The sequence below is a fragment of the Trachurus trachurus genome (assembly GCF_905171665.1).
Source record: "Trachurus trachurus genome assembly, chromosome: 5".
NCBI lineage: Eukaryota > Metazoa > Chordata > Actinopteri > Carangiformes > Carangidae > Trachurus > Trachurus trachurus.
Genome location: NC_139896.1, coordinates 26,972,818 through 26,989,393, shown reverse-complemented (window position 1 = coordinate 26,989,393; position 16,576 = coordinate 26,972,818). Strand labels below are relative to the sequence as shown.

The 16,576-nt window shown below is 42.4% G+C and overlaps 2 protein-coding genes across 2 annotated transcripts; both read right to left on the bottom strand.

The window, feature by feature from the left end:
* Positions 1 to 4,205: 4,205 nt before the first annotated feature.
* On the bottom strand, positions 4,206 to 8,730 carry nbl1 (NBL1, DAN family BMP antagonist). Its single transcript, XM_083972227.1, has 4 exons — positions 8,298 to 8,730; positions 6,780 to 6,960; positions 5,942 to 6,053; positions 4,206 to 4,663 (listed from the first exon to the last, which is right to left on the bottom strand). The coding sequence occupies exons 2-4, from the start codon at positions 6,950 to 6,952 to the stop codon at positions 4,382 to 4,384; spliced, it is 567 nt and encodes a 188-aa protein (XP_083828353.1). The 5' UTR covers positions 6,953 to 6,960; positions 8,298 to 8,730; the 3' UTR covers positions 4,206 to 4,381.
* Positions 8,731 to 11,367: 2,637 nt separating this feature from the next.
* Positions 11,368 to 16,439, bottom strand: LOC310986720 (MICOS complex subunit Mic10-like). The gene is made up of 4 exons (XM_083972772.1): positions 16,340 to 16,439; positions 11,818 to 11,865; positions 11,613 to 11,722; positions 11,368 to 11,520 (listed from the first exon to the last, which is right to left on the bottom strand). Exons 1-4 carry the CDS (start codon positions 16,398 to 16,400, stop codon positions 11,512 to 11,514), a joined length of 228 nt encoding a protein of 75 aa, XP_083828898.1. The 5' UTR covers positions 16,401 to 16,439; the 3' UTR covers positions 11,368 to 11,511.
* Between the last annotated feature and the right edge of the window lie 137 nt (positions 16,440 to 16,576).

Sequence of the window (16,576 nt, the reverse complement as noted above, 5' to 3'; positions counted from 1 at the left end):
CTCTGATCATATCACGGCAGTTTCATCTCATCTCTATCAGCTTTTTGAAGAGCCCTTGTTCTTTCAGCATCCGTGGCTGAACCAGAGTGTGTGTTGTGCTTATTTTCCACATAGCTGCTCTGCTTTGTCAATCTGTAAACTGTAAAAGAAAGCTGTCCGGGACGATCCCTGCATGCACACACGGGTGTAGTCGCCTTCTGGAGGCGAAGCAATAACAGAAAATCTTGAAACAAGATTTACATGATCGTTGCTTACCTTCCAGGTGCTGTTGTCCTGTGATGTGTTTTGGTAGATTCCTCCCCCACTGACCGACCTGGAGCGATTAGTTTGTCTACAGAATCAAACCAAGTCCTTCACTGTCATGTTTTATCCAGTCAACAGCAACAGAGAGAAGCACCTGTGACTTGAACCCTGCGCTGCTGAGGTGATGCTGATGTGAGGAATCTCCGCGAGTCTGAGGGAGCCGCGACCCTCCAGAGCGCGCGCCGAACCGCTGGGTGCGCGCTCACAAGGCAGCACAACGGTTCAATTTCCAGCGAAGGTGTTTCTATTAAATCAGACTTAAATTTTCCAACAGATCACGCCCTCACACACACACACACACACACACACACACACACACACACACACACACACACACACACACACACACACACACACACACACACACACATGTAGCCTAAAAAAATTTAAAAAAAGAAAAAAGAAAAAGAAAGAAAGAAAAAAAGAAAGAACAATTAATCAAAGTAAGCGTCTGTAATATACTGAAATGTAACTATCATTATCCTGCACCTGTTGAGCCCTATACCTGTGCAGGTGACCACCACTTGAATTCACAGAGGTCATGTGCTGTAAAGAGTACTAAACAGTCAGTGTCACTCAGTTGACCCTAAACTGTAACAGAAACACACTGATTGTGAGGACAGCTATGGGGTGTGTGTCCTACCAGGGGAACAGAGATGAGCTCAAAGTTTGAGGGGGAACACCTTCTCCATGACACTATATTGTGATGTGCTTGGACCTGTTTCTCACACTCCTGTCTACTTCTCACTAACCTCAGCATTGTCAGACTTGTGGCTGTGAGATAAGAGGATGATTGATTTGTTTTGCAGCACAGACAGACAGGCAACCTTTCTCTGTTCAAATTTAATTACACAGAACAAGGGAGAAAAGATGGGAGGATAAGAGGCGGGGCTGACGAGAAACGGAGGGAAAGAGATTGTCTGAATGTGGAGATAAAGATGCAGGGGAGGTTCATGGAGGGGTGAGAGATGGGGAGATGGAATCTTGAGAGGTGATCTTTGTAGATCCTGTAACATCTGCTGACATCTGCTGGACCATCGGTGAACTTCTTAAACCACATGTTTACTGTCACTCACCTTCTATTTTCTATCTATTTCTATAGCCATCCATAGATAGATAAACATGAACCGTCAGTGAAGCTCTCAGTGTCTGTTTGCTTCCCAGGGACAGCAGTCTTCAGGCCCTACTAGGCCTACAGGGGGGTAGCTGTTGTCCAGCAGTTTGTCCAGAGTTTGTCTAGAGTCCAACTCAGTGTCCACCAGCCGTCCTCTCACACTGTGTCCCTCTTTATTTCATCTAACATGAATTGAATCTCCCATCAGTCTTTGTATGTCACTCTGTCACTCACAGCCTTGTTCCAAGTAGAAGGTAGCTCACCATCCATTTATTGACCAGCATTTAGCTGGTTGCCATGGCAATTCCTCTTAGTTGAGTGGCATTTCAGCTCAACAAGTTGGACCTGGAAACCAGCTACGAACCCATGAATCAATCCAATCAGCCTATCTGTTCGACTAAATCTTAGGTCTGTTTTCCATTCTGAATCTTTAACAGACTTTGTAACAGCTTGTGTCTGTGCATTTTTTGTATGCTGAAAGATTTTGGCTGCTATTGCTCCCCTCTACACTGCTTACAGAGATCCACTGTGGTGTTAGATAGGAAACCAAGTGAGTATTCTGTGTTAGCCATATCAGTTAGATATGTTTCAAAGTTAGTCCTTTTGATATGAAATTCCCTCTTCCCTCCTCTTCCAGAGTGAGCTTTATCTGAACTCTAAATACTTGGCTAAAGAGACTGTAACTAGTAGACAAGATATGACTCAAGCCAAGGTAGGTTTATTTGCATAGCCCATTCTTTATAAACAGTTTGTCTCAAAGGGCTTTACACAGCATCATAACAACGTCCTCTCACTCCTCTGCCCTTAAGACTTTCATAGCAACCCAAACTAAGTGAAAACTCTTTACAATGAAATACCAGGAGAAACCACAGGGTGAGCAACAGCAGGCTGGTTTAGGAGCAGAGGAAAGAAGAAGGCGATGCAGGTGGTGGTTGGTGCAGAGAGAGGGAGCCCTGGAGAGATCTGTGGAAACACAGAGAGTGCAAGATACCAAGGCCAAACTACAAAGTGCAACAGAAAATGACAAGACAAAAATGTGCGAGAGGAGAGGAGAGGAGAGGAGAGGAGAGGGCTCCATGTCACCTGATGTGTCCCCCAGCAGTCTATGCCTGTGGACTTAAATGTAGTTAGAGTGTCTGCCTCTCTGACCCATGGAGCGAGCTGGTTCCACAGTAAAGGAGCCCGGTAACTGAAGGCTCTACCTCCCAGTCTGTTTTTAGAGACACTGGGAGTCAACAGAACTGCACTTCTGGGAGTGGAGTGCTCTGCTGGGAAAATAAGGAACGATGAGGTCTTTAAATAAGATTATGTCACCTAATGGGAGCATGTAAAGAATTAAGAGAATTGGCCCTAAAACTGAACCCTGTGGTACACCATACGTAAATCTGCTATACTCTGAATGCTCATTATTTACATTAAAGCAGAAGTAAGTGATATTTTTGTGTTAATATAAGTCTTAAATAGTTATATCTTCCGACAGCAATCACTTCTATAGAGTGTTTGGTCTGAAACACGGGTCTCTCAGTCCCTCTGCTCTGCTCTGAGCCGAGGAGAAAACTTTTCTTGTATCCTACAAGTTTTATCCAATGAGGAGAGAGAACGGCATGAAGGGCTGTGTGTGCAGCCAAGGGATGCGCGTGAATGCGGTGACGTAGGGACGAGGACCAATAGATGCATGACGAGGGCGGGGGCTGCTAACTCCATCGGCTAACAAGACGTTATGGTGCGTTCAAGGCAACCCCTAACTCGTGTTTTTCCGACCTGTGAAGTCGTACCAGTTCGATCTGGTACGAGTTCACGAGTCGGAAGTTACGAGTGGCCGTTATAGTGACTTTCACAGGCAACAGGCCGGAGAAACGCGAGTTACGGGTTGCCTGGAACGCTACAAAGTCGTAAGTCGTGACTTGAAGCCGTAACTTACGGTTTCAAAAGCCTGCCTGGAACGCAGCATTAGCCAAAACGACCGGATCGCTTACTTCTGCTTTAACATATTGAAACCTTTCAGATAAGTACGACTCAAACCATTTTAGGGCAGGTCCAAAAGTACAAGTAGCTACAGAGACGAAACCTCTGTCTGAAGCTATAAGAAGATCATTAGAGACTTTGACCAGTGCTGCTTCGGTGCTGTGGTGTTCTCTGAATCCAGATTGGAAAGCTTCAAAGAGCTCGTTACTGTGCAGATGTTCATGTAGCTGCTCCAGGACAACCTTCTCAAGGATCTTGGAGATGTAGGGGAGGTTGGATATAGACCTATAGTTGGCTAATACATCTGGGTCGAGAGAAGGTTTTTTAAGTAAAGGATTAATGACAGCCACCATAAAGGCCTGCGGCACGTAATCTGTGGCTAAGTATATGATATGATATGATATGTGGCTTATAATATGACTGACAAGTGTAATTTTAATACAAATGCGACTCATCCAATCTTATTTTAAAGACGATAAATCATGAACAAATAGGAGAAATTAGTATAGTGTATTTGTGTTACACTTTCACAGCAGCTCATTAAACTCCATGGCATTGTGAGACCAGGTTTGGACCACAGTGAACAGTGATAAGGAAGCTGTGATTAGTCTAATGGTTCCACAGTGTCCAAATACATTTCTTGTGTATTTACTTACAAAAGACAACCAGGCTATCACAATAGAATTTATTGCATTGAAAGCAGATTAAAAGGAATGACTACAGCTCACAGGCTATAGTCATGTCTGGATGCACAAATGCACACATATGACTGTGTAAATCAGCAAACAGGGTGCATAGAGTTTATATACAATAGAGTGTAATCTGATAGCATGACATTGTGAGTGTTTGTGGCTTAAAAGAAACATTTTAACATGAAGTGATGTCTTATTTTCAAAGTGCCTTTACAATACTACAGATTGGTACAAACAATGCAGCGTGGGGGGAGAGAAGGCAGGAGAGATGAGCAAAGTGACAGGAAAAGTCAGACAGACACCAAACCTACCCTCCGTCTGATGTATGTGGTAGTGTGTGATGGTCTGTGTGTGGGTGACCATGCTTATTGGAGTGTGTGTCTGAATGGGGCAGATGGTGAGACTGAGCCGCACTTAGGGTGTCAGATAAAGACGGAGGGTCCAGGCCGTTGTCTGCTGGATAGAGCTGCATCACCGCCCCCTCCTGGGCACCTTCCTTACTGCAGGACTGGCAGCTACAGTGGAAGATCCTCTCCACCAGCTTATCCACTCGAGGAGAGTCTTCACTGCCGGGGCACTCCAGAGTAACCTGTTCACACACACACACACACACACACACACACACACACACACACACACACACACACACACACACACACACACACACACACACACACACACACACACACACACATGAACAAGTTGAATGCTTTACTACTACTAATACTACTACCACAGGCTACAAATCTAATTTATTGGCAATATGTGAGCCTGGACTCTATCCCAGCCGGAATATATTTGGCCATCTCATCTGCTTCTAATTTTAAACATAGAACGGTTGTCATGTTTCTACTTTAATCTTGACACGCTACTGTTTTATTATGTTAATTCTGAATATTTTGTTATGTACTTCTTATATTACTTTCAACAAAAACACTATAGGTTAGAAGAATACATCCCATCCTTATTGTAAATAAAACAATATACCGAAGAATATATATGCAATCCTGTAAATAAAATGGCACTGTAAATAAAAAGGGACTAAAATATGTATAATAGGTTATTTGTGATCCTTACTTTTGTCAGTAAAAGGTGTGAGAACATTAAACTTTTTTCATTTCTACCTTGCATTAAGCATAGATATGGACATATAGATAATTTTCTAACCACTCCTCCTGTAATGTCAGTGTTTCTCAGACTCAGCTGGCTCCTCAGACCCCACACAACTTCCTGTCCCTGTGTCCACTGACAATAATAATGGAGCAGTCAGTGTTATCAACATCTACTAACAAAACAGCATGGAGCAGTATCCCCTTTCATGAGAGGTAACTTTGTTTTATTTCAAACTAAATTTGGTTTAAAGTCCTGCAACAACATTCATAAACAGGGGCATAAACATCCATTTCCAGCTCATTAGAGGGAAGGTGAGACTGTCTCTGCCCTTTCTTGTGCAACAGCAACAGAAAGAAAAATAATTAGTCAGGTAACAGCTCTGTTCTTCCAGATACACAGTATTTCCACTGAAGTATCAGGTAATCTCATTTGGCCGATCTGCTCAGTTTTCCAAACTACACAGATCTCACCACACACAGCTTGTGTTATCACAAGAGTGGAAACACTTTGGCTAAAATGGACAACAAACTTTGCAGGAATATACAATACAGGCTTAAATTCATGGAGAACCACAAAAATTGTGACAGAAATCTATTCATAACCCTGGTTTTATGTTTTTTCCTTTGCTTTTTATTTGCTCATGAACAGTATGCTTGCTATCATTTATACTGGAAACTTGTGGTTTTTGTGTGAGTTTGACAAGTCGAGTGTTGGTGTGTGCTTGCTATATGAGCTAATGTGCAATAACTCTCACCACTTCCCACTGTGTCTGGGCAGGCATGCAGGAATCACAGTGCACCAGAGACTCCGTTGACTGTGGGAATGTGTTGGGGACACTGTAACTGAAACACTGGCCCAGACAAGCTCTGCAAAAAAGGAGAAGAGAGTGCATTACTTTCATTGTGCCAACAGACACTGCGTGCTACATTCAGCTGCACGCCCAGAGCACTTGTGCTTGCGTAAGGAAGAGCTGCAGAGGAAAAAACACAGAGTCTGAAATCCGAGCTGATTTACCATGTCTGAGGATGCCTGGTCCCCCAGGCCAAACACACAGTCACAAACTCAAGACTTCCAAGGTGAAACCATAATCAATTTCTGATTGAAAATGAAAGCCATGCTTTTGTTAGACATACTTCCCTCTGAAGTTTTGAAGAAAAAAAATGTTTTGGTCTTTTCATGGGATTTATTGACAATAGAAAAACTATGAATATCACCTGCCATATCATTGAATACCAGTGCCTGCAGTTTTCAGTCTATGATTATTTGGATTTAGAGGGCAGTTTTCCAGCCCATGCTTACATCAGTTTTAAAACTGTATACTGTGCTGTAAGGATTTGTTACTCATCCAAACTTTTAAATGTTTAGTACACACATCTCATGAGTTGGTTTCCATCGAATGACAGTATTTTTACCTGTAGAGTATGTTTCAATCAAAGGGCAGAATGAATGTTAATAGAGAACAGTGTCATACAAACTGAACTAAATCCCAGGGAATGTAACTTATTGACATGAAGACATTGCAGCAGTATTCACTTTCTTTCTTTTTAGCTACAGTTGATAGACTGTCAGACAGAGAGGGCCTTCATCCTGACCTGTTTTGAATAGAGCGAGGCTGACATCCCGTGTGCCCGACTATCTGTGTGATGTTCTTGGCTTCGCACCAGGCGCTCTTGTCAGGGAACAGCGCCAGGCGGTTGATGTGTGCAGGCGGTGCCGCTGAATACAGTGCAAACAGTGCGCAGCAAATCTGAATCCTCTGCCACATGACTGCACCTAAAGGGGCAGAAAACCACAGCGTGTTACCGCTTTGTTAACCTTGTTCAAGACAAAAACACACACACGAAAAGAGTTCTGACAAAGTCTCTACATGTCCTCTGGTGTCTGCAGCTCAAATGTCATCTGGTTTTACATTTAGCACGAAATGTGAACTTTGCATATCCCTGTTGATACGGATTGACAACTTCCTGGTGATTACCAGCTTGAAACCCGGAGGTCCAAGTGCCTCATATTTTGTCCAGTTATTATGTTTGGCTCATTTGAACGATTGAAAGAGACAACTTCTTAATTATCTAAATCACCAGCTGCAGAGAGAACAGCATTATACAGGGTTCATATTATCCCCAAAGAGTAGATAAGAAGGGGGGGGGGGGGGGGCAATGTCTGCTCCACATCACCTGACTGTAATACCATAGCTTGCCTGTGCCCTCTTTAAAAACACCTCAGCTTCATCATTCACAGCCTACACAGTCCTCCTCTCCTGCTGCTTCTAAACAGTGGGTGGGTGGGGGGGGGGGGGGGGGGGGGTCACCACCTTGACCTCTGTGCACAGTTCTCAGCACTTCCAGTAACACCAGTAACCTGACCTTGTCTGCAGACAATCAACAGAGCCATCCACGCTGAAGGGTGGGGTGTACAAAAAAAAAAGGGGGGGGGGGGGGGGGGGGGGTCAAACTTGGTATTATAAATATCTTTTGTGTTTTTTTCCTTTTTCTTGTGTGTGTTTTATGTTTTTTCTGTGTGTGTGTGTGTGTGTGGGGGGGGGGGGGGGGGTAGCTCACAATGGTCAACCAACTGTTAACTCGAAAGTGACACGTTACATGAACTGAGAAGTTACTTTTTCAAATATAATAACGACATATTAATAACTAAAGCATATTTAGTATTTTTCGTCACTGATATGATTCTATTTGAGTGCAGTCTCTTGTAACCTACACAGTCTATGCTTGTAACGTGTGCGTTTCCATTAACGTAACGTAACGTCATAACGTAAGAGCCAAACTGATAAATAGGTGTTAAGAACTTTTACTTTTTACTTTTCTGGCTTCGCTGCTCATAAACCATAATATCAACTTCTACGTGTCACTTAGCTCAAGCTTCTCCGTGTGTTTTTACAGACAGAGTATCCTGAGAGTAACGGTAAGTTACCTCGTGTGAACGTTACTCGACCAACCGTCACTTTTAACAAGCGTAGGCTATCATCTGCGTAGGGAGAAAGTAACGTAGGCTAAATGTCGGGTAGGAGGTGGATTAAAGTTAACTAGCAAGTGCTCTGTTGCCCGTTACTTTTTAAAGGAGTAATGAAGTACTCTGTGAGTAGTGGAGACACTTACCACCGCTCACCGACGTCGGGGAACAGTCAGTTGAGCTCTGCGCAACGTCCTGCTGAGCCGAGCTGAGCTGAGCCCCTCAAATCCAGAGGCAGGGGATGCGCCTTGATGTCGGGTATCACCGCGCGCTGATAATTAATGGAAAATATGAGCACTTGGTTCGCGGCTCGGTCTGTCATAAAACAGTTACATCATCCGGAAAGTAACCAGAACCGTCCGACCGACCGACCGACCGACCGCGGGGAAGGATGGGGAGATGGGTTCGGTTGGGAGCGCTATCTCATCTGCGAGTCCATCAGCTCAGACCGTCCCTCCCCTTTGTTCTCTTCCAGTCCAGTGTTAAATTCCCATGTAAAGTCCCCTGAAAAACACTTTCCAAGCTGTTGTCTTTTGTTGTAAAACGCTCAAGCAGAGGTTAGGCGCGGCTGAGCCCTCAGACAGGGGTCCTGCTGTGCCGTCTCTGGACGAAAGAAAACGGGGAGGGAGGGAGGGACAGCGTTGGGAAGGTTTCAAATGTTTCCCTAAGTTGGAACAAGGCGAGACCACAGATCAGATTTACTGGACAAATATGCAAATATAACGAGATTACACACATGGGACATTTTTACAGCGACGTGTTTATGCAGACATAGCTGGTGCTGCTTTGCAAACATGTTATTGCTTTTTAAATATGGAACCATTAATAAAATACAATAATGCCTGCAACTGGAAGACAGATGTGCACCACTGCTCTAACGCACACTTCGTTCTCATTAGGTGCATTTAAAGCATATTCAGAAAGCTGAGATAATCAAGCAGTTTACTTCATATGCTTAAAACAACTTGATCTAATTAAGTATGTTTAGAGAGTAATCATGAGCACATGACTTGCTCTAAGGCAATATGTTCACTGGGCCTGCTTCCTTTACATAGGCTAGTTATCATTTCAATATAAATGCATTTGTAACTAAAAGCTTATGGGTTTGACTGTGATGCCCAGGTCAGATTCTAATATCTGTCAGTGACTTTCCTGGATCAAAAGCAGCCTACTCCTCGGTGCAGTAGCCTGTTAGGCAGAATTTCCAGGGAGAATTAACTATACACATGTCGCAGGGCTATTCTCATTCAGGATAGAGTAAAAGTACAAAAGCAATAGGAAATGTGCCAAAAATATAGGCTAATCATTGTCAAGAAGCGACTTTTCAGGGGGAAGTATTCTTTTTACACTCTTATTTGATAGTCATAGTTCAGTTATTTTACAAATCAAAACTTTACAGACAATATATTCAGAATGTGATATTTCTACTTTTGCTGAAGTAAAGTATCAGAATACCTCCTCCACTACTGACTGAGCCTGCTCTCTGTGGTACCAAGCCTAAATACTTCATATGAATGCATCCCCCGCCCCCGTCGATAAGTAGTTTGAACTACAGTTGTGCACCACGTTTCATGAGTTCTGCTTTCTATGTAAAATGTTACCTGCAAAAACAAGTAAAGAACAGCAGCTTAAATGTGCTGTGGTGTAGGAAAGAGCACAGTATTTCCGTCTGAAAGGGTTTAGTGTGGAGTAGTTGCACAAAATGAAATGTTTTGCTCAGGTTCCTTCAAAATTGTTCTCACATGAAGTGAATCAGTGTTGAGCTTATTCATACACTGCATCAGTAGCAGCTCCAGCCTGGAGCCATGCAGCAGCAGCACACATTGCATGTCTGGTCATTACATTTCGTGCCGACCATTCACTAATACTGACTCAACACTGTTTATCCAATGAATGTACAAATGTTATCAGGTTGCTACTAAGAATTAATAGCAGTAATTACGATTCATCAGAGAGAATATTTCAGACAGGCACAGACAGGTAAAGCCGACGGGTTTGGTTGTCCTGTTGAATCCCAGCTGTGGCCAGTCCCCCCTCACCCTCCCACATACACACACACACACACACATGCATCCCATTCCTGCACTTCATCCTACCAGTGCACCCTTGCTCACAGGTGTTCAGCTTGGCTTCAGTCCATAAGCACCCCTATCTGTTTCACGCTTCACTTGCAAACAAATATTTTAATGGACAGGGGATGAGTGACACGGCTTAATTTCTGACAGGGTTACTGTGTCTGACACATCACAATACACCAGTGCTGGAGAGACAGGCCTTTGAACACACTAGAAAGAATTTAATTCTTTCTCTCTCTCTCTCTCTCTTTTTTTTTTTTTTTTTTTAGGAATCTTGCTTACATTGCTCAGAAAACTGTTAGAGTGATGGAGAGGGAAAATGTGAGTATGTGTAATAGAGAGTGTTTATGCTGCCATGTTTTCTTTGATGTGAAAGTGTAGCTACAACATGCGTTATGTTCAGACATGCAAAGTGCAGAACTCACCTGTTAGTAATAACACCGAGCTCAAGTCCAGAAATTGCATTCCTCTGCATTCCACGGATTCTGCTTCACCAGGGGGCTGGATAAACGTGTGTATATGCACACACTCACACAAACAATCCCTCTTCTCTCCAAGCAGAGCCAGGCAACCAAACAGAAGTCATCAATCACACACGGTAATCTTGACCAAACAGACAGCCAGTGAATGTGCAGGATATAAAAGATTCCTTCTGATATGAACATATGCCTTTAAAAGTCCAGGTCATAGTCTTGTCCAAATAACACAACTTTAAAGAGGACTACAAAACATGGCACTTTGTATTTTGTCTAACATAAGTGAAGAGCAGACTGGTTCTTTCCTGTCTTGATATCTGAAAGGAATCTCACCATCTATTGTATTTCAGAGAAAACTAATTCTATAAATAGAAGAACTGGTTGTTCATGTCACACAAATGTAAGCAAACACCACTTTCTTTCTCTGAAAGCCTCTTTCAACACTATCATTATTCCTCTACTGCCTGTATTTTCTTTATTTCATCATTCTGTGCAACTTTTCATCCTCCTACTCTGTAACAGGGCTGCAGATGCTAAACCTGGCCTTCATTCCAGAACAGCAGGAGTTTGAGTCTCCCAGCTCATTAACACACAAAATTACCTCCCACCCCCAAACCACATTTCATTCTTCTCCAACATGCACAGAAAAACAGAGAGTAAGACAGAAAGTTTTCCATTATGACTTTATTAAATATCTTTGATAAACACAGCATGTGGTTGATTGGACTTTAGTGCTGGAACAGAAATAAGCAGCAAAACAAGGGCAACGCACGGATCCACGGCAAATCCTGATCATCTTCAGTCCTTCATCACTGGTCCTGCAGATTGACACACACACAGAAGACATGTGTCAAGATCGTCATGTAACGTAAACCTTGGACAAACAACTCATCTGACCCTCTGTGCTCACCTTAACCATGCGCCCATGAATCAGGAACGGTGACCTGAAGTCATTCTGGCAGTTGCTGTATGCTATGCCCAGTCCAAAACCTGAACCCAATGAAACTGGCCACATGCGACCTATAGGAGAGGGGAAAACACATCCTTATGAAATTTACAGATAGAAATAAAAGAAAAACAATTGTCACCAGTTTACTTGGATAAAGACCACTTACGCTTAAAGAAAAGGACGGAGAACAGAAAGCCCACACCTAGGCCCGTTGCTGCAAAAATGAAGAAAAAAGTTTAAGTTGCTTGATTAAACAAAACATACCCTAATGATTTGACTTCAACACTAAAATATGTGATCACATCTGAGTATAAGATCTGCATTGTGCGAATGTAAATCTCTTGTAATGAGGTCCACTGGGGGCCTGCTATTATGTTTGATGCAAGATTTGGTAAATAGAACAAGGTAGACGTCGCTCATTAGGAACAGAGAGGGAGGGAAAAAGCAGCAAGAGCTCAAACATCCAAGAAAAAAAGAAAGCAGTAAAAGAGGTTCAAGAGAGGGGAAACGGAGTTAAAAGGAGCCAGGACAGTGTCCATGAGGCAGAGAGCAGGAGAGGTGATGGGGCAAAGAGAGTGCAGACACACACATGCAGGTGAGTGATGCCTGAACAGTGTGGTCAAGTAAAAGCCACAGAACTTGGCTGAGTTGTTACAAGTGCGCAGACCAAAGTGGGATTTCGAAAAGGAATGTGTTTGTGCGCTTAACTTCACCTCGCTGCAGGCCACACCACACCCAACAGCAGGCCAGCCAGCACAGAAAACACATAAAAACAGCCATTTGGGCCCTTCCGACTCTTAATTGGATTCAGAGAGCTATGCAGCATGACCGATTTGCCTGAACCAGAACCCTCAGACTGTTCTCCATTACAAAACCTACAAATGTCAAACAAGACCACAAAAGCTCTTGCACATCCTCATTATCAGGGAATATCAGCAGAATTGTCCTCTGTACCTAATGTCAGGAAAAGATTTAGCTGAGTTTGAGATTCTCTGTTAAAGTCTCAGCCCCTCTTTGTACTTCAGCCAGAACATTTTTTGAAACCTCTGATTTTCCACTGACAGTAATACGCTAAAAGCACTGGCAAAATATGAGGGCAGATCAACATCTCTTTCTGGCGTGCTTTCCCTTTGTTTGGACAATTCCAAGGGGGATGGATTATAACAAAAACATTTGTGGTGAAATGATGAAATAAAACAATGAAATGCATAACCCATGGGCCTGAGAAGACGCAGTGAGTTCTGTAAGCAAATCAAGTCCAGAGCTACTTAATTGTATTGTTTGTTTGTTTTTTGCATACTTCCATTAAATTCTCTGCAACTGGCATGAATAAGATTTTCACTTTCAATCACCATGATTTAGTGAATTAGAACTCTGGCAAATGTCTTTTGCTCAGAGCACTGCAATTTTAAAATGTCTGTGACAGCACATTACTTTGTAGAACTGTATTTGAGTGTGTTTGAGGGGCCACAGTTCAGGATTAGTGAAAGAAAATATCTGACCTAACATAACAGACTGCAATTATTCTTAGCACAGCTCTATAGGTAGTAATGTTGGTGGACTGTCTGACCTCCCTGGTGCAGGCACAGCCACTTCAAGTTGTATTCCCTAAGGAATGAATGAATGCTAATGGTCGGTGATTCTTTTACTTTGACTCTTTCTATTTTTTTTGCACAAACATATCATTTAAAACAGTATGAACAATTATTATGATTGGGATGATGTGCAAAGGGAAGGTATGAAACCTGAAAGGGCTTATATGAAAACCTCACCCATGAAACAACACGACAATTAAAGAGACCACAAGGAGTTTGCGTTGGTTATAAAAGAGTCTCATATTAATGTGGATGAATCTACACTTGTTAATGGGTCCATTTTTGATAAATAAATCGTTTTGTCTTTATATTATTATTTAGTGGTCGGTTTGCCCAGCATCTCCTACTTTTGGTTCCCGGATGCTGCACGACGGGTCATGGCAATAACGCCGCCGGATCGCTAGTTGGCATCGTTTATGGTCGGAACTACGACGGTATCTGATCATCTTCCAATCTCCGACTTTCGTTCTTGATGAATGAAAACATTCTTGGCAAATGTTTTCGCTTTCGTCCGTCTTGCGCCGGTCCTAGAATTTCACCGTGCGCGCGGAGGCTCATGGGAAATGTAGTGTGAAAACACTTCGCTTTCCAAAATTCCTCGTAGTCCCTTTAATGATGATGTTTCAGCATGCTAACATTGCTACGGTGAACCTGTTAGCAGAACTTTTACAGTCTTATTTTGTAGGTGAAGCTACAAAAGTAAATATCACATGAATATTACTCATGATAAATACAATTCTGGAGAATGTGTCTTTTTCCTGTCCCTCAATGACAACTCAGCAGTCATTTAGTGACTTTTAAATCTTTTAACACTGCACCAGTGTTATCAGAAACAAATGAAACTGTAGAGAACTGCTTGACCCTCATTACTGCTCTGTCCCGGTCTAGTATTGTTTATGAGTTCCTCACACTATGCTTCCAATAAACACTTAAGAGGATACTGATTGCCTCTCTCTGCAGCATCAATTCCAGTTTCTTGTTCGCCTCACGAATAGAAGTTGGATTTGACCCACTCTTCCCTTTTGTCATTAGCCAGTTGGCTATTGTGCAAAATCCGGAGCCTCCTTTGTGAGTGCAGACCTTTGTAGGGTGTCCAACAGCAGTAAATATAAAGTAGCCTAGAGGAGTCATTAATACACTCATACAATGCTACAAAAACATAGACAAAGGGTTGTATTCCTGTTGTTTCATAGAGAGTTCAAACCAACCCCCTGAGCAGAATATACGCTGCACAGTCTCTCTGCCGACCAGAGACGCATTGGCACAGCTGGCAATTTGCTACACGGAGTTTAAAAAAATGCCACAATTCAGATGTTTTTCCTTCCAGCAAGAAACATATTTTATTGAGCCAAAAATGATGTCATTTGTGTCTCAGGACAGACTGTTTGCCAGTCAAAGTATTTGAGTGCTGGACCAACACTGAACCAAATACCACAGATAAACTCGATCTGAAACAACACCCTGCTCAGAGACCCCGTGGTGATCTTCTCCCCCCATCTTTGTTTCATCAGCTCTGACTGTGGGGGGCGGGGGCCAAAACATATATTAATTCTAATAATACTGACTGAGAAAAATGCATATTTACGTTGTTACTAACTGGTTTTGGCTGGATATTTAACCACATCTGTTGGAAACGGTTTAGTACTATTTATTATTGTTTTGCTGATAAGTGAACATGTTTTCAGTTTTCAGAGCGGTGAAAACAACAGACTTGTAATACTGATCAGCCCCCACTAGCAAAGTTTATCAAAATAACTGAAAGTGTCATTGAAGTCAATATAGACTTAATTTAATAAGCAGAGTTGTAAGGTTCCAGTGGCCTTGGGTAAATCCTTTTAATCAAACATTATAGAGTTCAGTTATTCTCAGATTAAAGACCATGAAGGTTTGGGTTAATAAGATGAACACTCAGTAACAGTGGTCACCAGTAGACCCACATCTAAAAGATGTTGCTTTCTGACAGCGTATGAAACATTTTCTTACTGTTACAACCTGTTGTATAGTGTCTGAGCTGAATATTGAGTTTTTTCTGAAATCAATCTTTCCAGATTGGATTAATCTGCTTTTGTGTTTTGATGTTGTCAGGGACATTTAGAAATATTGATGTAACCAACCCAATAACTGTAAAAAGGTAAAGTTATGGAGATAAGATAACTATCTGTAGCTAGACTTTAGGCATTTATTTAAACTATTTAGATAGATAATTGTGTAACAGCAGGATACCATGTTGCTTGGTTAACAGGTCCCATTTAGAAGACTATATCACTACTGCATTTGTGACATCAGATCAGGAAGAGGTGGCAGAGCAGAGGTTTAAGGCTGAGAGACTGACCACACTCCTCAAGTCTGTCTTGTTAATCATTCTAAATAAATGGTTTTAATTCTAATCCTTCTTTTGCATTTTTCTTTTCAATTGTCCGCATCCTACTTCTCCATTTACTGCTTTACACCAAACACAATAACTAATTCCATAATGTGATATTTCTTTTATGGTGTTTTCAGGTGCTTTTACATGTCTCAACATGAACACACTTCTGTATGAATCTTCGTGTAGATGTAGAGAATGAATGGAGAATGCACCTGACAGTGAGTCTAAATTAAAGGCTTATAATAATAATTAAAAAAAAAAAAAAAAAAGGTTTAGGACAGGCTGGTGCTAGATTTAATCTCTAGTAGGTTTATTCTGGTCCATGTCTCTGCTGCGACAGAGGGAGAGAGGAAACAGGCTGGAAACTTGAAGAAATGTCAGACTGAGCGGGCTGAATCATCCTCTACCACTGTGGCCACCTTGCGAACAGTGACTTGGTTCACTGTCAAGTCTGTTTATCAAAACACTGATTGTAACTTATAAACACCGGCTATGTGGTCTGTCGTAATCAGACTTGTCTCACGAAATAAACATAAACGTCGTTTCTTCCATTCAGCGGTCAACTTTACCGTTGACCTCACCGAACTATCCCAGCACGGTCACGGAAATGATTAAGCCTCCAGCCCTGACCCGGGCCACAGGTTGTTTACAGGTCTAATGAACCTCAGAGTGCCCGGTGACGATGGTAAACTATCACATTAAATACACCAAGAGACATGTTTAACCTGTTTTCACGGCTGTGTCAGCAAGGCAGCGGTCCCATTTCCGTCCGTGTTCGTCTGCCATGTTCTCTGCTGTCTGGTGACCACGTTAAGTCTCGCGAGAGGAACATGAACTCGCGTTACCATCCCACTACCAGAGAATTTCTACCGAGCACCACAAACCGTCTTTGGCACCACCGCCCCTAGCCTACATTTTTATTCTAGTATCTATCGATTATTATTATTATTTAACTCTAGACA

Coding starts and splice junctions, on each gene's coding strand:
- nbl1 (XM_083972227.1), bottom strand. CDS start 6,952: ATGTGGCAGAGGATTCAGATTTGCTGCGCACTGTTTGCACTGTATTCA. Junction 6,054..6,779: donor CCTCGCTCTATTCAAAACAG/GTCAGGATGAAG, acceptor CCTTTTTTGCAG/AGCTTGTCTGGGCCAGTGTT. Junction 4,664..5,941: donor CCCAGACACAGTGGGAAGTG/GTGAGAGTTATT, acceptor GTGTGTGAACAG/GTTACTCTGGAGTGCCCCGG.
- LOC310986720 (XM_083972772.1), bottom strand. CDS start 16,400: ATGGCAGACGAACACGGACGGAAATGGGACCGCTGCCTTGCTGACACA. Junction 11,866..16,339: donor TGACACAGCCGTGAAAACAG/GTTAAACATGTC, acceptor TCATTTTTGCAG/CAACGGGCCTAGGTGTGGGC. Junction 11,723..11,817: donor CTCCGTCCTTTTCTTTAAGC/GTAAGTGGTCTT, acceptor CCTCTCCTATAG/GTCGCATGTGGCCAGTTTCA.